Source organism: Panthera tigris, chromosome B3, assembly GCF_018350195.1.
Source record: "Panthera tigris isolate Pti1 chromosome B3, P.tigris_Pti1_mat1.1, whole genome shotgun sequence".
Classification (NCBI taxonomy): domain Eukaryota; kingdom Metazoa; phylum Chordata; class Mammalia; order Carnivora; family Felidae; genus Panthera; species Panthera tigris.
This window is the reverse complement of record NC_056665.1, coordinates 47,273,167-47,294,566: the sequence shown is the minus strand read 5'-3', so window position 1 is coordinate 47,294,566 and position 21,400 is coordinate 47,273,167. Positions and strand designations below refer to the sequence as shown.

The following is a 21,400-nucleotide window of genomic DNA, read 5'->3' as shown; positions in this document are numbered from 1 at the left end:
AGTGGAGGAGAGTTGTTTATCCCTTTACTGGAAAGAATGTTTTTGCAGACAGTAGATAAGAATTATTTTGCATTGCTCTCAGTTATCTACAATTTATAGAGTTGTAAAATAGCTCCTATAGAATGAGAATCAGATAACCTAGAATGTTGGGCTCTGGAGTGAGAATCAGGGAACTATGACTATCAGCCAAATATTCTCACCATCACCCCCCCTTTTTTTTTTATAAATGGTTTTATTACAACATAGCCATTCCCGTTCATTTACATATTGGCTATAGCTTCTTTCTTGGTACAAAGATGGAACTGAATAGTTAAAACAGACAATATGATGCACTAAACTTGAATGCTTTCTGTCTGGCCTTTATAGAACTGACCCTATTCCAGATAATGCATAATTTCCATCAAAAACACATTTTTTTCCTACACAGGTATGTGTTTCTGACAACTAGGAGAATCAGGAGCTTTCATATGTAGCAAATCCTATATTGACCTATTATTTCCCCAAGAGGTTTAATTAAACTAGTTGTTTTAAAGAACAGTTTGGATATTTCTTCCTAACAGCAAGCCTAATAATAAGGAACTTAGTTGGACCTTAGTCTTAGGCTGAATTATTAGAAACATATTATTTAGAATAAGGAAGTTCATATTGTATACCTTTCTGAGCATATGCATTTCAAAACAGGCAGAAGTAAACTAAAAATCACTTAGAGAATCTTGCAAATAAAATAATTTGCAACTCTAGCATATGGAAAGTGATTGAAGGACTGAGGACTGTTTAGTTTTAAAAAGACTTTCATGAGGTGTTTTTTTTTCCTTTTTAAGTATTTGTTTATTTTTGAGAGAGGGAGAGAGAGAGGGGGGCAGGGGCAGAGAGAATCCCAAGCAGGCTCCACACTGTCTGCAAGGAGCCCAAGACGGGGCTCAGACCCACAAACTGTGAGATCATGACCTGAGCTGAAACCAAGAGTCAGCTGCTTAACCAACTCAGCCACCCAGGCACCCTGATCCTGATTTTAACGTAATGTAAGAAGGAATGTTGTCATGGTATAGAGGATAGAATAGTCAACCTAGGTAGATAGTGACTTTATTGTCACTGGATGTTTTCAAGCACAGGCTAGACCTTCCCTTTACTGAAATTTTTATAATAGAGGGATTAGAGCATATGTTGTTTGATTGAAATAAAATACCTGAAAATGTTCTTTCAATTCTATGAGCTCTCTAGTGAAAAAGGTATGGATGATTCAGCTCAGATTAGAGACCAGAAATAACTATTAACCTATATAGTTTTATATGTTTTTAAATTTTTTTTAATGTTTATTTCTGAAGGAGAGAGAGCATTAGCGGGGGAGGGGCAGAGAGAGAGGGACACACAGGTTTCGAAGCAGGCTCCAGGCTCTGAGCTGTCAGCACAGAGCCCGATGTCAGGCTCAAACTCACGAGCTGTGAAATCATGACCTGAGCCGAAGTCGGAGGCTTAACAACAGACTGAGCCACCCAGACGCTCCAATGTGTTTTTAATTTTTATTCCAGTAGTACTCAGCAGACTAAATGTACAAGCAGACAACAAATGTTTGACTGGATAGATTACTGATAATAGTGATAATACATGTATACCTCAGAGGTACTGCAGGTTCAGTTCCAGATCACTGCAATAAAGTGAGTCAGGTGAATTTTTTGCTTTCCCAGGGCATATAAAGTTATGTTTACATTATACTGTAGTCTGTTAAGTATGCAGTAGCATTATGCCTAAAAGAACAATGTACATACCTTAATTTCATCCATGAGGTTGGAATCAGCTTCTTCCAAACTCCCCTCCTGTTCACGTTGATAATTTGACCTCTTCCTGTGAATCATGAATGTTCTCAACAACATGTAGGATGGTCATTCCCTTCCAGAAGATTTTCATTTGACTTTGCACAGATCTTTCAGAGAGGAATTACAATCTATGGCAACCCTAGCCTTATGACATTTCTGTAATAATAAGATTTGAAAGTCAGAATTACTCTTTGATCCATGGTTGCAGGTGAGCAAGCATGAGAACAACACTAATGTCATTGCACATCTCCATCAGAGCTCTTGGATGACCAGGTTCATTGTCAGTGAGCAATAATATTTTGAAAGGAATCTTTTTTTCTAAGAAGCAGGTCTCAACAGTGGGCTCAAAATATTCAGTAAACTGTGTAACCATGTAAACCATATTAACAGGTAGGCTGTCATCCAGACTTTGTCCCATTTACAGAGCACAGACAGAGCATATTTAGCATAACTTTTTTTAATATTTTTTTAATGTTTATTTTTTTTGAGAGAGAGAGAGAGAGAGACAAAGCATAAGCAGGGTAGGGGCAGAGAGATAGAGGGAGACACAGAATCCAAAGCAGGTTCCAGGCTCTGAGCCATCAGCACAAAGATCAATCTGGGGCTCCAACCCATAAACCACAACACAAGATCGTGATCTGTGCTAAAGTCGGATGCTTAACCAACTAAGCCACCTAGGTGCCCCTATTTAGCGTAATTCTTAAGGGCCCTGTGATTTTAATAATGGCAAGTGAGCATTGGCTTCAACTGGAAGTCACTAGCTGCATTAGCCCCTAACAAGAGATTTGGCCTGTTCTGTGTAAAGCTTTGAAGTTGGGCATTGACTTTTCCTCTCCAGGTATGTAAGTCCTAGATGGCAACATCTTCTGATAGAAGCCTGTTTCATCTCCATTGAAAATTTGTTGCTTAGTGTAAACACCTTCATTAATTATCTTAGCTAGATCTTCTGGATAACTTTCTACAGCTTCTATATCAGGACTTGTTGCTTCACCTTGCACTTTTATATTACAGAGGTGGCTTCTTTCCTTAAACTTTATGAACCAACTTCTGCTAACTTCATACTTTTCGTTTGCATCCTCCTCAAGTCTCTCAGCCTTCATAGAATTGAGGTGAGTTAGGGCTTTGCTTTGGATTATGCAGTATTGTAGCTGGTTTGATCTTCTGTCCAGACCACTAAAACTTTCCACCTATCAGCATTAAGGCTATTTGGCTTTCTTACCATTCATGTGTTCACTGGAGTAGCACTTCTAATTTCCTTAAGAATTTTTCCTTTGGTATTCATAGGAAATTCATGGTATTCATGGTATTCATACCTTGGCTAACTGTTTGGTGCAACTGGCTTAGATTTCATCCTATCTCCACATTTGACATGCTCTCCTCACTAAGCTTAGTCATTTCTAGCTTTTGATTTGAAGTGAGAGATGTGTGACTCTTCGTTTCACTTGAACATTTAGAGGCCATTGTTGGGTTATTAATTGGCCTAACTTGAATATTGTTGTGTCTCAAGGAATAAAGTGGCTCAAGGAGAGGGAAAGAGACAGAAGAATGACTGGTCAGTGGAGCAGTCAGAACACAGCATTTATTGATTAAATTCACCCTCTTACATGGACACAGCTCATGGTACCCCAAGACAATTACAGTATAACCTTAAGAAATACAGTAATAATGAAGAAGTTTGAAACATTGCAAGAATTACCAAAATATGACACAGAGACACAAAGTTAGCAAATGCTGTTGGAAAAATGGTACCTGTGGACTTGCTCGACAGAAGCAACATATATATATAAAACCAGGATAATAACCTGCAATTTGTAAAACATGCAGTATCTGCAAAGTACAATAAAATGAGGTATGCCTAAACAAACATAAGGGCTAGCGTATATCACATATTTACTAGTGTCAGGCATTGTGCTAAGCACCTTACAGACATTTCATATGGTCCTTGCAGTACTCTATGACAAAAGTGTTGCCACTGCTGTTGCTGTTACTCTTCTCCATTTGACAACGGAGGAACCTGAAGCCTCAGGAATTATGTAATTTATCCAAGGTTTCATAGCTGGTAAATGGTTAAGGATAGAAGAATTGAAGTAGTAATGAGATAATGGTTCAAGTGATAGACTATGTGGGATAGTTTTCAAAGGAAGGAAATGAAACCATAATTAAACTTAGGGACTGGGGGGGGGGTGTGGGGGGAAGGTCAAGCTATTGGATATCTTGAGGGATGCATGGGTGGCTCAGTCAGTTAAGCATCTGACTTTTGGTTCAGGTCATGATCTTGTGGTTTGTGAGTTCTAACCCCACGTTGGGCTCTCTGCTGTCAGTGCAGAGCCTGCTTCGGATCCTCTGTCCCCCTCTGTCTCTGCCCCTCCCCTGCTTGCATGCACGTGCACTCACCCTCAAAATTAAGCATTTAAAAACAAAAAGATACATGAGGAGGCTGGCTGGCTCAAGGCAGTTAAGCGTCCAACTTCAGCTCAGGTCACTATCTCACAGTTTGTGAGTTCAAGCCCCACATCAGGCTCTGTGTTGACAGCTCAGAGCCTGGAGCCTGCTTCAGGAAGGGCCTGGCCCTTCCTCTGCTTGCACTCTGTATCTCAAAAATAAGTAAACATTAAAAAAAATTGTTTTTAAACAAAAAGATACTGGATATCTTGAGACAAAAAAAAAAGTGCAGTAAGTAGTAAAGAAGTTATGGTGTTGTAAAAATAGGTCATGTCATACTACCCAAAGCTATCTACACATTCAATGCAATCCCAATCAAAATTGCACCAGCATTCTTCTCGAATGCTTTAGGATTGAACAAGCAATCCTAAAATTCATATGGAACCACAAAAGGCCCCGAATAGCCAAAGTAATTTTGAAGAAGAAGACCAAAGCAGGAGGCATCACAATCCCAGACTTTAGCCTCTACTACAAAGCTGTAATCATCAAGACAGCATGGTATTGGCACAAAAACAGACACATAGACCAATGGAATAGAATAGAAACCCCAGAACAAGACCCACAAACGTATGGCCAACTCATCTTTGACAAAGCAGGAAAGAACATCCAATGGAAAAAAGACAGTCTCTTTAACAATTGGTGCTGGGAGAACTGGACAGCAACATGCAGAAGGTTGAAACTAGACCACTTTCTCACACCATTCACAAAAATAAACTCAAAATGGATAAAGGACCTGAATGTGAGACAGGAAACCATCCAAACCCTAGAGGAGAAAGCAGGAAAAGACCTCTCTGACCTTAGCCGTAGCAATCTCTTACTTTACACATCCCCAAAGGCAAGGGAATTAAAAGCAAAAGTGAACTACTGGGACCTTATGAAGATAAAAAGCTTCTGCACAGCAAAGGAAACAACCAACAAAACTAAAAGGCAACCAACAGAATGGGAAAAGATATTTGCAAATGATATATCGGACAAAGGGCTAGTATCCAAAATCTATAAAGAGCTCACCAAACTCCACACCCGAAAAACAAATAACCCAGTGAAGAAATGGGCAGAAAACATGAAGAGACACTTCTCTAAAGAAGACATCCGGATGGCCAACAGGCACATGAAAAGATGCTCAACGTCGCTCCTCATCAGGGAAATACAAATCAAAACCACACTCAAATATCACCTCACGCCAGTCAGAGTGGCCAAAATGAACAAATCAGGAGACTATAGATGCTGGAGAGGATGTGGAGAAACAGGAACCCTCTTGCACTGTTGGTGGGAATGCAAATTGGTGCAGCCACTCTGGAAAACAGTGTGGAGGTTCCTCAAAAAATTAAAAATAGACCTACCCTATGACCCAGCAGTAGCACTGCTAGGAATTTACCCAAGGGATACAGGAGTACTGATGCATAGGGACACTTGTGCCCCAATGTTTATAGCAGCACTCTCAACAATAGCCAAATTATGGAAAGAGCCTAAATGTCCATCAACTGATGAATGGATAAAGAAATTGTGGTTTATATACACAATGGAGTACTACATGGCAATGAGAAAGAATGAAATATTGCCCTTTGTAGCAACATGGATGGAACTGGAGAGTGTGATGCTAAGTGAAATAAGCCATACAGAGAAAGACAGATATCATATGGTTTCACTCTTATGTGGATCCTGAGAAACTTAACAGAAACCCATGGGGGAGGGGAAGGAAAAAAGAAAAGAGGTTAGAGTGGGAGAGAGCCAAAGCATAAGAGACTGTTAAAAACTGAGAACAAACTGAGGGTTGATGGGAGGTGGGAGGGAGGGGAGGGTGGGTGATGGGTATTGAGGAGGGCACCTTTTGGGATGAGCGCTGGGTGTTGTATGGAAACCAATTTGACAATAAACTTCATATATCGAAAAAAAAAATAGGTCATGTCAGAGTTGAATATTGGACTTAAAATTTCAGGAGTTAGGGGTTTCCAGTACCTACAGCATCCTTTTGGCAGTAAATTAGTTGATGGAAAGAGCACCTGGGTGGCTCAGTCAGCAGAGCATCCAGAGCATCCATCTGACTCTTGATCTCAGGGTACAGAGTTCAAGCCCCACATTGGGCCTGGGCCTACCTTTAAAAAAAAAAAAAAAAAAAAAAAAAAAAAGATTAGTTGATGGTGATAGGAGGAATCCTGGAGTCAGGAATGTTAAAAAGACATAAAAGTGGCTATGGATCAGTGTCGAAGCTCTCCAAGAGATGATTACCTCATTAAGTAGCCTGTGAAGAGGCTATGCCTACTGGTATTCAGTAGGTATTCAGAATATGTTTGAATCTGAATCCTGTGATATAGGAAGGAAATATATTACCAGGATAATAAGCCATCAGCTACCTGCAGAGGGAGCTTCTGAGTCTGGAACATAGGTAAAATAAATTACTTTGTGGAAGGAAAGTCTCATTTTAAAGTATCAGGCAGTAGGCAAGTTTAATTTCCTACTTTGATTAAAAGGCCAGAGAGAAATGATGCATAGGTATTTGGCAGGGAAAAAAACCTCATTTTTGTTCTCGCCATAAAACTTGCTAATTATACTTTTGGTGGTACTCATTGCTCTTTGGATACATTGTTTAAAAGTCAGTTTAGGGGCACATGGGTGGCTCAGTCAGTTAAACTTCGGACTTTTGATTTCGGCTCAGGTCACAGTCTCAGCTTCATGAGATTGAGCCCTGCATCAGGCTCTGCACTGACATTGTAGAGCCTGCTTAAGTTTTTTCTCTCCCTCTCTTTCTGCCCCATCCCTGCTCGCATGCATGCTTGCACATTCTCTCTCAAAATAAATAAATAAATATTAAAATAAATAAGTAATAAAAGTCAATTTATTCTTCGGGCGCCTGGGTAGCTCAGTTGGCTGAGTGTCCAGGTCATGATCTCGTAGTTCACGAGTCTCACAGTTTGTGACTTTGAGTCCCACATTGGACTCGCTGCTTTCAGTGCCAAAGCTATCAGCACAGAACCTACTTTGGATCTTCTGTCCCCCTCTCTCTGTGCCTCTCAGTTGCTTGCGCGCGCGCGCTCTCTCTCCCTCTCTCTCTCTCAAAAATAAACATTTTTTTAAAAGTCAGTTTATCCTTTTGCAAACTGATTTCAGAAGAAAAGAGTATATTAAATAATGGCTAGAGATTAGACACCATCTCAGGGGGGAAAAATGAAAAAAGAGGTGACCACAGCCTGGGCATTACATGATTATAAGATATTGTTGTCAATTGTAGGGTCTGTATAACAAGAAGTGAATAATGGTAGAATAAGTAAAGCAGGAGCAGCAGAATACTGGAAGTTAAGTGAAGCTGGGTGAAAGGTATAGGAAGGTTCATTATATTGGAGGGTTTTTTCTATTTTTGTTTATATTTGAAAATTCCCAAAATAAAAAGCTTAACTTTTTGAAGATGTTCCAGTATAGGATGTTTCAGTTCAAAAAGTATTTCATACCTAACTATATGCCTACTACTGTATTGTATTTTATGTTATTCTTAATTGTATTTTTCAAAATACAAGGGACTGGGAAGAGAAGGTACTCATTTACTGGCATTAAAGGGAAAAGGAGTGACTTCTTAGTATCAACTCTGCTGAAAATCTTAGGACTCCATAATACCATTTCCACAAAAGCAAAAGAGAAATGATACTTCTTTATCTCCTGTTCTTTTAATGTGGGTTAGCACCTCACAGAGCAGGTTCCTTTTTATTCACACAAAAAATAAATAAATAAAATAAAAGGTTCAAAGGCACACTGGTAGCTTTGCAGGAAGACTTAAGAGAACCCTATTTAACAAGGAAGTTTCTAACTTCAGACACTCAGAAAAACTCACTTAGGAAGAAGATGGGCTTAGAGTATGCTCACTGCTGACCTCTTGAGAGTCTGCTTTCAAGAAATCCCTTATAGCATTTGGAAGTAGGCACTGTCTTTATGGAAGCCTACAAAAACCTAAAAGAAAGTCATTCTTTTTGCATATTTGTAATTACTTAAATACTGGGTGTATTAAAATTGTTTTTAATGGTTTTCATTATAGTTTTCTTTTTATTCCCCAAAGTCTTCCTTTGTTGATCTCTATCCCATATTTTCTTCCTACTCAATAATCTTTTCATTGGCTGATGTAGGATTTGAGAGAAAAGTTCAGACAAAAATTAGTGAAAATGATACATTAAGATGGTAAAATTTCCCTCTGTTACTGATAATTAAAGGAGATTGGGAAACTCAAACTGCTAAGATTACCATGTTTTACTAATTTAATAGTACATAGGTAGTTTCTTAAAGATTGGGCTGATTGCGTTGGCAGCATGTGTTTGATGGATGACTGTCATTATCTTCTCAAACCTGCCTGACACTTTAAGTATAGAAAATGATAATTAAATTTTCAAGAGACCATGTTGAGATTATAAGATTTAGGGCTTGTAAAAGAACAAGCATAACAGTTGGCTAGTGGTGGTTGGTATGTTTTTATTGACCTGGGGGAAGGAATAGAAACATCTCAGGTTTTCTTTTACTTTGTTTCCCTGTATAGTCTCCCCTCCCCCTCAATTAATGTATTGTCCAAAGTGTTGGTAATGACTTGGAACTATTCAGGTTGCACAAAGCATTTAATGAAATCTTGCCTTAGACAAAACACTAGAGAGGATCATAATTAATGTCTCATTTTCTGCCAGTTGCTATTGATTACTCATTCAAGATCCCTTTGTTCTCAGAATGATAACAACTGTAGTTTGCATCACTATCTAATGAGATTCTCAGGATAGAATTCTTTAACAACATGCTGATAATTGCTAACATATCCCTGGAATTTCAATGTAAATGAATTTGCATCATAATACAATTATTTCACAATATCTGTATTTTCCAAATTCAAAATTTATTAGTCTGTTTTTTTAATTATTTGTAAAAAATTAACAGAAGACTGATATAATATTAAAGCCCTACGTTTATATTTTGCCCTGAGTACCCCTTTACCCTCTGAGTTTTTTATTTGATCATGAGTGGCTTCTTTGTCACTCTCCACTTCCCTGTCTTAATCTCGGAAACCTTAAGTGAGTGGACTTACAGCTAAACTGTATTGTGGTATTTCTCAGTTAAAAAAACAATTACAAATATGGTAATACTATACTGATTCTGCTCTCAGAACGATTTTGTTTCTTCATCCCTCAGTGACAAAGGAAATACGTGGTACCGTTTAAAGAATTCAACTGAGAAATTTTAATAGTTTATGTTCTCTGTTTTATCATGATTGCGTTCTATACTTTTTTATTGTTTTAATTAGTACACTTTCCTCTCAAGAAGACAAACCTGAGAACAGCTGCTTGCCTTTATATATTAAAACTGCGTACCATTTCAGGACTGTAATATAGACATAAAATTAAAGAATTCTGTAAAATGTACACAGCAGAGGTTCCATGAGTCCATATTAAATATTAAACATTTTTTACAGTGTGCAACTATAACATACTTTGTATCTTATTTTTCTAGAAAACAAATCAGTAATGAATTAGTGCTTCAAAGTTTTAGTCATAAAATGAGGCTAACAATTTTTGATATAGTGTTAATTAATTTAACCTTATTAATTAATAAGTCCTTATTTAATCTGAAGTTATAAATGGATATGAAATTATATTTTAGTACATTGTTTGGGCCAAGCCATTTAATGGTTAAAAGCAGTTCTGAGGAAGTAAGTTTATGTTTATCAAGATTTCAGACACTTTCCCTTTTAAGGGTAAAGAATATCCAAATTACTGCATTGTGGTTCTGAATCCTCTGGGCTGCTAAACCCCACCATTTTTATATAGGATATTCTTCTGATTTCCTATGAAATCACATTTAGAGTACCTTCCAAGATACTTAAGAAGTTACATTAATAAATGATGTTGGTCAAACTCACTACTTTATTCCTCTCCTTTACTTTTTGGTCACCATGAAGACTTACACTGAATAGTCTTTTCAATTTAACATTTTAGAGTCAGGGTTTCTTGGCATGTGAAGAGGGAGAAAGAATATATATATATATATATGTAGTATATATATATAATATATGTAATATATATATAATATATATTACATGTATGTATTATATATTATATATGTATTATATATTATATATATAATATAATATATATAACATATATGTGCGTGTGTGTGTGTGTATATCTACATATATTACATGTATTATACATAGGGTACTAAAATTCCACATAAAGAAATGGGAGTTTTTATTTATACGCTAGAGGTTTGTCATACATAATTTAAAATGAAACTTTACTGTAGTTTTTCGTACAATAATCTAGGCTGTATTAGTGTTTCTGGGATGAACCTTAATTGATTATTCTTCAGTAATTAGATACATTTTTCACAGTTGAGGTTTTAGATGACTATTAAAAAGATTATTTTCTAAGACTGTGTTAAGAAATGTAGTGCTCTGTCATTTCGGAAAACTAATTCTGCCTTGAATAACATGGCTTGGCAGAATAAAACTGCTTTGCCTAGTTCTGTATCCTCTGGGATTGTGTATTCTTTTTGCTTGTACCTTCAGGACAAGATCAGTGGCAATCAATAATGCTTCTCGTTAGTTTTTAAGCAGGCAGGAAAATCAATAATATGAACTGATACATAATTTTATTTTAAGAGAAATAAACTAGTTTATTATTTGTGCTTTAGTGTTACCAAAATATTTGAAGAATCAAAGAAAAGAAAAATACTTTATAAGTGATATAATATCAAAATATTAGGCTCATATAGTTTAGCCCTTGATTTTTTTTTTAATCACTTTCCATTAGATTCATGGGTATTATTTCCTAGATTGCCAAGTCCTCCTGGAGAAAACATTGTCTTAAACTTCTTTTGTATTTCTTGTAGTACTGAACAATTCATTTTAATTAATAGGATAAAATATTCTGTGTTCTTAAAAAGAAACAATTTCTCCTACATATAGATCAAGATACAAATTGAACAGGGAAAAATGGTTATTTCTATGATTAAGACAACTAAGTGAAGAACATCTTCTATGGGTTTTTTTTTTAGCATTAATATTCACTGTGGAACAAGAATACAGACTATTTGCTAACTGTATCTCCATATTTACCTATACTAAGGAGAAAGGTTTATTAACGTTATTGGTAAAAGTAAACTTTTCTCCTAAAAAATTTTATTCTTTTTCCTTTCTTCCATGCATGTGTACAGAATCTACCAGTATGTATTCTATAGATAATACAGCTTTAGGATTATAATCCACAAAGTCATTTACAGGTCACTTAAATGTTTTGAAGTTCATGGTCTTACATATGGTAATTAGGTTCCTGAACTATTGTAGAAGTCTTCTTCATATTGAAGAAGGAAACTCTTAAGCAGACATAGATTCAAATTAGGGTTGTACTACTTGTTATCTGTATAACATATGATTTATATAATAAGATTGCAGTAAATATTAACTAAGATGGTACATTTGTAAGTATGCTTGTCGATCCTTGATATTTATTCTGATTTTCTCCAACTTTTTATTTTGAAAAATTACAAACTCACAGAAAAGGTACAAGAATAATAAAGTGAATATTTATGCGCTCTTAATGAAATTTCATCAGTATTTCACCACATTTGTGCGTACACATTCCTTTTCTTTCACTTAGTATGTGTATGTGTTTGTATCCTACACATGAGTTTATACACACAAATGCACATCTGCTGAATCATTTTCAGAATAAGTTGGCATTTTCTATTTATTCTTGATTTAGATTAATACAGTTTGAATCTGTCACACTCCTTTTTGGATTTAGCCTTTAATTGTCAACCCTCTCTCTAGGGGCCTGTCCATTCTCTTTCCAATTTCTAACATCCAATAGCCTTTGGGAGTTGTAATTCAGCTTAGATGCAGGGCAAACAAGGTCTTCTTACTTAGGATAGAGAGTTTGTGCCCAGAAAACAGAATATGAAATGTCATTCACCTTATTTTCATTCTTTCATGGAATGAAAAAAGTAAAGTGGAAGGAAGGATATAAAATTTTCCCTTTTTGCAGATGGTATGATCTTATATATACAGAATCCACCGTAAAGCTATTTGAGCTAATAAACAAATCTATAGTTGCAAGATTCAAGATCAAAAACTAGTTGTACTTCTGTACACTAATAATCAACAAACCAAAAATAAAATTAAGCCACCAACTCCATTTAGCATCCAAAAGAATAAAATACCTAGGAATAGGGGCTCCTGGGTGGCTCATTGGGTTTAGCATCTGACTCTTGATTTTGGCTCACAGTTCAAGCCGAACAGTTCAGCTCACAGTTCATGAGTTCAAGCCCCACACTTTCTCTCTCTCAAATAAACTTCTTATAAAGCTACCTAGGAATAAATTTAACTACAAAGTGTCAGACATATATACTGGAAACTACAAAGCATTGCTAAAAGAAATTACAGAAGACCGAAATTACAGATTCAGTGTTCATCAGTCAGAAAATTTAATGTTGTTAAGATGGCAAAACTCCCCAAAGCAATCTTCAGATTCAGTGCAGCTCCTATCACAATTCCAGTGGCATCTTTTTGCAGAAATGGAAAAGTTGATCCTGAAATTTTCTGTATAATTTCAAAGAACCCCAAATAGTGAAAACAGTATTAAAAAAGAAGAATAAAGTTAGAGTACACACACTTTTCATTTTCAAAACTTACTACAAAGCTACAGTATAGAACTGGTACAAGGTGGACATACAGACAAATGAGATAGAATTGAGAGTCCAGAAATAAACCCAAATATCTATAAGCAATTGATTTTCAGCAAAGGATGCCAAGACCACTGAATAAGGAAATATTACTTTTTTCAACAAATGGTACTAACACAACTGGATATCCACATTCAAAAGAATGAAGTTGGACCTCTACCTTCTACCAACCATATACAAAAATTAACCCAAAATGGATCAGTGATCTAGGTGTGAGCTGAAACTATATACTCTTAGAAAAAAATATAGGGTTAAATCTTCACTATCTTGAATTTGGCATTAGATTCTTAGATGTGACGTCAAAAGCATGACAAAAGAAAAAAATTAAGATAAATTAAACTTCATCAAAATTAAAAACTTGGACATTAAGAGGTAAAAAGACAGCCTACAAAATGGGACATGCAAATCATGTGTCTGGTAGGTGTCTAGTATTCAAAACATAATGTATAAGAACTCTTTTCTTTTAATGTTTATTTATTTTGAGAGAGAGAGCACACGTGCATGAGCAGGGGAGGGAAAAAGAGAATTCCAAGCAGGTTCTGCACTGTCAGCACAGACCCCAACACGGGGCTTGATCTCACGAACTGTGAGATCATGACCTGAGCCAAAATCAAGAGTTGCTTGCTTAACTGAGCCACCCAGGTGCCCCGGTGTATAAAAACTCTTACAATATAACAGTAGGAACACAACCCAATTTAAAAATGGTCAAAGGGCTTGAATAGATGTTTTTCTAAAGAAGACAATACAAAGGGCCATCAGGCCCATGAAGAGATACCCAACATCATTAATCATTCGGGAAATGGTAGTCAAAACCACAATAAGATACTAGTCCATACTAGTATGGCTACAATTAAAAACAAAAAACTAGTAAGAAGTGTTGATAAGGATGTGATTGGAATCCTCATACATTGCTGGTGGGAATGTAAAATGGCCCAGCCATTGTGGAAAACAGTTTGCCAGTTCCTCAAAGAGTTAAAGATAGAATTGCCATATGACTCAGCATTTCCACTCCGAAATATTACCCAAAAGAATTGAAAACAAGTATTCAAATAAATGCCCATACACACATGTTCATAGCAACACTATTCACAGTAGTCCAAAGCGAGAAACAACCAATGTGTCCCATTAGTGAATAAATGAATAAACAAATTATAGTATGTCTATACAATGGAATATTATTCAGCCCTACAAAGGAATGAAATACTGATACAAACTACAACGTGGATACACTTCAAAAACGTGTGAAGTGAGAGAAGCCAGACACAAAAGGTCACATATGATTCCAATTATATGAAATACTCAGAATAGGGAAATTCATAGAGACAGCAGATTAGTGGTTGCAGAGGCTAGAGGAATGGAAGTAACTGTTTAATGGGTACAGGGTTTCCTTTGGAGGTGATAAAAATGTTCTGGAACTAGATGGTGATGGTCATATAATGAATATACCAGATATCACTAGTTGGAAACTTTGCAGTGGTTATCTTTATGTTATATGAATTTGTGCCTTTTTAAAGCTGAAACACAAGTTATTTAAAATCATTAAATAGCGTGATAAACTGAAAAGAGAGTTTTTCTTGATTATTAGAATAGAGGCAGGAACTGGGCTACTGATGACTTCTATTACAAAGTTCTACTGATTCTTTCTGACCAGAGCGGAGGTTTATTTGTTAGTACCTTTCTGATATTCATGAGTATGGTCATGGCAGGTATTAAATATGGGGTAGGAGAGTAGTATATGTATCAGAGGAATCAATAGCCCTTTTCACATGAGAGCATCCGCTCAACTGTATCCAGCACCTTTTCCAGTTGAAATCTTTTCCCCTCAGCTACCAGAAGGCTTGGAACCAAATTCTGCCAAGTTAACTTCATTTGCTTTATGATAGGGTCACTGGTTTAGTAGGTCAGGGCTGCTGAATCTCTGGGTTTCAGTGAAGCACTTGATAAAGTTTCATGCCATTGTAGCATACCTTAGGGATCTCCTCGGGCTTGTCATCCTCATGTCTTCTTTTGGTCCCATTTTTTATGCCCCAGTACTAAAAAGGCTAGCAAATGCATTGGTTAACAGACTCAGAATCTAAAACAGATAGAAATGATAAAATATAACGAGATTAATTTGATCAGGTAAATGTTAACTGTTGTACTTGGAACTAAAAAAAACAACTGAAAAGGGTAACCATTGGAGGGACAAGACTTAATAGCAACATATGCAATAAAGAGTAACAGCGTGTGATCACTCCTAACCTCTTAATATGAGCTAGCACAAATGGGTTGTTTAAATGTAGTGTTGAAAATGACTCTGCACTAATCAGGTCACATCTGGGGCATTGTCGTCCATTCCATTTTACAAGACACTTTGACAAACTGAAGATAAATCCAGAGGTCTTATGTCAGAGATGATGAGGATTACATTCAAACCCCCATGTCATGAAGCACAGTTGAAGGACACAGGAATGGCTTGTCCTGAAAATATTGGCAGTCTTCAAACAATGAAAACTATCCTAAAAGAAAAAAAAGAAGAAAGAACAGAATTGACTGCCTTGTATGGTCATGAAAGCATTCAAGCAAAGACTTGGTGGTCATTTTTCAGAAGTCTTCTTGATGATTAAAGGGTGAAACCACATAGTAACTAAAGTGTGTTTCAACCTTAAGATTGTTTAGATCTACATAATTACTAGGAATTAGGTAACGTGAGGATGAGGAAAGAGAGAACATGTAAGTTTATTTTTTTAATGTTTATTTTTGAAAGAGAGAGAGCAGGGGAGGTGCAGAGAGAGAGAGGGAGACAGAATCCGAAGCAGGCTTGGAGCTTTCGGCGCAGAGCTGGATGCAGGGATCAGACTCACAAACCGTGAGATCATGACCTGAGCCGAGGTTGGATGCTTAACTGACTGAGCCACTCCACACGCCCCGAGGAAATATAGGTTTAAGCCAATGTTCTAATAAACCATCGTTCAAATATTTATTAGATGCATCTAATTCAAGGCATTGTTGAAGGCATTAGCATCCTCTGAATAACCATCTGAATAACTCAGAAGTGGTGACATTTTCCCATTTGAGTTGGTATCAGTGGGAAAATAACTTGTTTCCTTGGCTTTGTTTTATAGTCTAGTCTCCTGAGACAAGATCTAGGGCTTGGAAGCCCAGCACAGCTGTCTTCTTCAGGAAAACCTGGAACACCATACTACTCGTTCTCTGCTACAAGTTCCAGGAGAAGACCACTCCATGACTCTGCAGCACTTGGTAAGCGTGCATTGTACAACAAACCCTGTCTTAACAAATTTTTTTTTTTTTAACCCCTTAGTCTTTACTTCTGGCTGTACTTTTATTTAGAAGAAATTTGGTTTCTTAGGTATCATGTTGATAGTAGAGATTATTTGCATAAAATGATGTATCTGTTAGATACTTAATAAAAAATCAATTTAGTACTCTTGTTTGGTCACCATAAGAGGAACTAAATAGTGAAAATGGGACTGGTTTTTCCTGTTATAATAAAAATGTTATGTGCTAATATTAACACCTTATTTTTTACTAAGATTGATAATAATGCTGAACAGTTTACAAAGTGGTTTTATATACTTTCTCATCTCATTAGTATAACAGACCTGCTAGTCAGTAGATGTAATACTAGATTTAACATAAACTGAGGCTCAGGAGGACACATTCATATAATTAGTAGGTGGTTTCCCCAGGATAAAATTAAGATTTTCTGACTCCACGTCCAATATTTTTTGCATATTAGTTGCTTCTACTCCCCAATTTTTTAAAAGTTGAGATAAAATCAATCATATTAAAATTCACAATTCAATGATATTTAGTACATTCATAGTGCTGTGCAGCTGTCATCTCGCTCTCCTTTCAAAACATCACCTCAATAGGAAACTCTGCACCTATTAAATTTTGAACTCTCATTTTCTTTAGCTCCCTTCTTTATGTCTTGTACATAGCCTAACCAGGCCAGTCTGTTTTGTGTTGCTGCTGCAGCAAGCCTCAGGTATACTCTTAACACCTTATCCAAGCAGTGTTTAAATGTGGGTATTTTTGGTGATTCCTACCAGGGAATCCTTTGTACAAGAAAATTGAAGTTGTACAGGCTGTTTATAATCAAAGATATGGCAGCTTTTGAAATAAATATAGCCCACTAAAAGAAACTATGCCATAGTTATTTATTCCACAAATACTTGTTGACTGCTTTCAATTCATGTATCTACCTTCTGTCAAACCTAGAGTTTTGTGCAGTAGCCCTAGTCCCTGGGTCTAGAGTATGCTTGAGGGTATAAAAGGGCAAAGATGGTCATGTTTGGAATAGAGAGCTCTGACTAGATGTGCCCCCCTCTCAGCATTATGGGTGATTTAGTATATGTATTGATGAAGTAAGCCCAGATGATTTAGACCAGTATACTGTTTGTTACTAAAGAAATGATAAATTGTAAAGCATCTTTCCTCCATCTTTATGACTTTTGTTTCCTATCAAATGAGTTAGGGTAGGAACATTCATGAGTCTAGATGTGTCAGTGTCACTCTCGAGAAATATCTTGTTAGTATGTTATGTAAGCACATACTATAACAAAAAGCACTAATATGGACCAATATACTATTACTAAAAGTTCAGGAAGCTAAGCAACTGAGCTGAGGCTCGGTACCCAGGGAGGCCCACTCATTTCCTATATGAATAACATTTATCATTATTATCATTCCATTCTTCATTGTTACTTCTCACTCAGCCACTCTTTCTTGGCGTTGCAGTTATTCCTAAAATCTCAGAGTTGAAAGGACTTCAGAGGTCATCTACACCCACCTCAGCATCTTCTCAAGCTAGTTAGATGCTTTAGGAAATCAACATTTTGCAAAACAGCATCTAGCTATTTAATTTATAAACACTTTGCCACAGAATTTAATATAAACTAATCATAACAGCTAAAATTTATTGTCACTGTCTGTTACACACTGTCCTGAACATCTTTCACGTATTGTCTTTATTACAATAACTCTAAAATGTGGTATTCCCTTTTCACATCTTAGCAGCTGAAGCTCAAAGAGGGTAAAAGTAACTTGCCCACGTTCACATAGCTGCTGTATGGTGCAGCTGAAATTTGAATCCAGCCAGCTTACTCTCTTAACTGTTACAGTTTGCAACCCCTCAGAAGTGAACTATGAATCCCGAACTCATGATTTTAAATACGACATTATACAAGTAATTGTGTAGTGACAGCCAATGGTGAGATAAAAATATAAAAGAAAAATTTATATTCACATTGGAAGAAAAAACTGTCCTAAACTAAATAGCAACATCTTCTGGTGGTAATTAATCCAAAATAGATTGATGAGCTCCCCACTGACAGGAGCGGTTCAGTTGACTCTCTCGGCATGGAGTATGAGTTTTGCTCAAGGGATGCTGTTTTTATTAGTTGTAAAGAGTTGGGTTCTAGAAAAGCCTCACAAAGAACAAAAAAATTTGCTTCTAAGTTTTATAAATACAGAGTGTGCCAGATGTTGTTTATCTTTGGCACTTTTGTTTCAAGGAAATATAGGCTGCCTCTTGGTGTAGGGACTTAGATGGTAATGAATGCTTTCCCCCCCTTTGTATTGTATAAATTTTTTCCACATGCTACACATGCTTATAAAGTTGCTTTCTTAGCTTTGCAGCTTCCTGGAATAGTCACTGTAAAGATTCCCAGCCCTAATTTAAATGAATTTCATTCTTTCTTAAACAACCGTGTGTCTTATTATGTCGTATCATTTATGACCCAGGAAAATATCATGCATGTTTATTTCTCATTTTTACAGTTTGCAAAAATAGTATACTTTACATCAGCCTTGTTAATAGTGAACGCTTCTGAAAAATCCTGAGTTTCATCCATTATTTGTGTAAGATTGGAAAACTGTACTTACCACCTTTTTTTACAGTAAATAAGATGGACAAGTTTTAAATCTTAAGTTTTACAGATGAGTAAAATCGAAATACCAAGTGAGGCTGGTTGGGTATCTGAAAATACTCATTTTCTAATTTATATCAATAAATTATTTAAGTCTTATAAAGAAACATCCATCCAAGATAAATGACACAATAATCAGTGCTGAATTTGAAGTTTCAACCACACACTGTGGGGTTTTTTTTTTTAATGCTTATTTATTTTTGAGAGGGAAGGGGAGAGAGAAACAGTGCAAGCAGGGGAGGGGCTGAGAGAGAGGGAGACACAGAATCTGAATCAGACTCCAGGCTCAGCGCTGTCAGTGCAGAGTTGGACCTGGGGCTCAAACTCACAAACTGCAAGATCATGACCTGAGCCAAAGTCGGAGGCTTAACCCACTGGGCCACCCAGGGGCTGCAACCACACATTGTCAAACAGTGGATATTCTTACAGAATCCTGGATGACATTGTATATGACAGTGCCTGTATGTAATAGTTTATGTAACATTTCTCTGACATAATTTCAACCATAATTTTTCATTTATTAAATTTTATTTCAAATTTTTAACATAGTTGTAGCATAGCATTAACTTTCAGGCTGTTGACTATGCTTTTAAACCTAACTCTTAATGTGTTGTGGATACTAAATTTGTTAAACAGTTTTACTATTAAAGTGACCTGTTATACCAGATGCCCCTCTGCAAATGACAGTGCCTAGTGTGGAGCCTGGCACCTAAATGGGTACCTAAGAAATGTTAATTCCCTTCCCTCACACATGCTTATTGGTTTGTTATTTTCTTTCCTGTTTTGCTTTGTTTGCTTTCATCTTCCTAAGCTTATGGGATATGTGTTTCAGAATATATCACTTCATTAGGAGAATTGTTTTGCCCAGGAACCAGTTAGAAAGAATGAAGCCCTCATCTTTATATTCCCTTGCTTATTCCTAAATATTGGAAAGCCAGAAAAGCGCTAGAAGGGAAAACTCTTTCCTATTCACCTGAAGTCTGATGTTTTCTAATATAAATGCTGATGAAATACATTGTTTTCCATATGCAGATCCTTTGCAAGCAAAGAAAGTCAGAAAGGTGCCTCCTGGTTTGCCTTCTTCAGTAAGTACCCATTTTTTTGACTTTGTGGTAAACAACTGATTTCAGCTATTCAGTATTTGCTGGCTGTAAGGATTATTTGATTGGTGTCAGCAGGCACACTTCGCATAGTAACTGTTCACTGTTCAACAGAATCATTGATTGAGATAAATCCACATTTAATGTTAGGTTTTTAGATTTCTCTGCAGTAATTTGTAGCTTACTCATATGCTGTTACTCCATGTCCCTGTCATTTGAATTCCCCTCTTGGGAAGAGGACTGGGCCGGTAGCTGTCAAAGAAGATCTCCTGTACAGGTCTTTTGATGTTTAATTAGTCATTATGTTGCTGAACAGGAGGACAGACAGAGATTAATAGCTGAGAATCTTAGAAATTTACATTTGTAATAATCCCAGTGGAGCTAAAGACATTAAGATTCGGAGGACATGTTCGGCTCAGCTTGCCTCAGTAGGACTGAAGTTATTAATATGCATAAATCACCGAGTCAGATGTTCATTGTGAAGCCCTTGTGGATTTTAAAGCCTTCATTAAGCCTTTCCTAACTTCAGCCTAGCATCAGGAAAGCTTTCAAGCAACTAGTTTGTTGATCCCTCTTTGCTCAAAAAATGTATCCTTTGAGAATAAAGAGCTTGCATGAAGGAGGTTGGAAAGGTTTGGTGAACAGTCATTAATGGCCGTGATAATCTAATACTGTAGGGGTGTTTGTGCTATTAAATATATTTTATTCTTCTAAAGAGTGAAAGTATTTGTAAATGAACCTACGTCATAAATCCACCTACATTTAAAAATCTCTGGTGTGAGAAGGGAAATCTTTTTCCTCTCTCCCTTTGCTTTGAACAAATGGGGAGTGGGGCTTTTGGACTGAGGCCCCATGCCTTGTAGGGTACATCTCTTTGTTGTGTAAATGGATGTTGGGCTTTTATTTGGCAGTACTTAACACATGGGCGCAGGTGCTGCTGGATGAGTCACAGCTCATCGAAGTATACACTGAATGGAATATCCGGCTTGGCAAGTAGTAATCTAGAAGGAGCAGCATGGGTCTGAGCTCTATTTTTTATTAAGGCTGAAGTAGAGATACCATCTTTTTGGTTGTTTGCCTTCCTTCTTTCCTGTGTTCTTCCCCCTGCCTTCTCTTCCGTGTGATACATGAAAACTCAGATTTGAAATCCTCTTTGAAACTCAGTTCCAGATGGACTGAGTTTTATGCAGCCTAGGGCAGCTGTGCTCTGAACCTGCAGCCTACCTGGAAGGTTGGATTGCAGCTGCAGGCATTCTTAAAAGCTTTTGCTTGCATAAGCACTTGGGCCCACTAGAGGCTGAATAGCTGCTTGATAAACAAAATGAACACAATGCCTCAAATCATTATTCCCGAAGACAGGAATTTTTTTTCAACAACAGCTAAAAATAGTTGGGCAATTTACATTTTAACA

General features: G+C 36.7%; 1 protein-coding gene across 11 annotated transcripts in view; it reads left to right on the top strand.

Moving 5' to 3' along the window:
• TCF12 (transcription factor 12) overlaps positions 1–21,400 on the top strand; it is a 375,236-nt gene that overhangs the window by 274,209 nt on the left and 79,627 nt on the right. For all 11 annotated transcript variants that reach the window (XM_042988780.1, XM_042988782.1, XM_042988781.1 and 8 more), the window contains 2 exons: positions 16,061–16,196; positions 19,922–19,974. In XM_042988780.1, the coding sequence (XP_042844714.1) occupies positions 16,061–16,196; positions 19,922–19,974 (189 nt within the window). The remainder of the gene's footprint in view (positions 1–16,060; positions 16,197–19,921; positions 19,975–21,400) is intronic.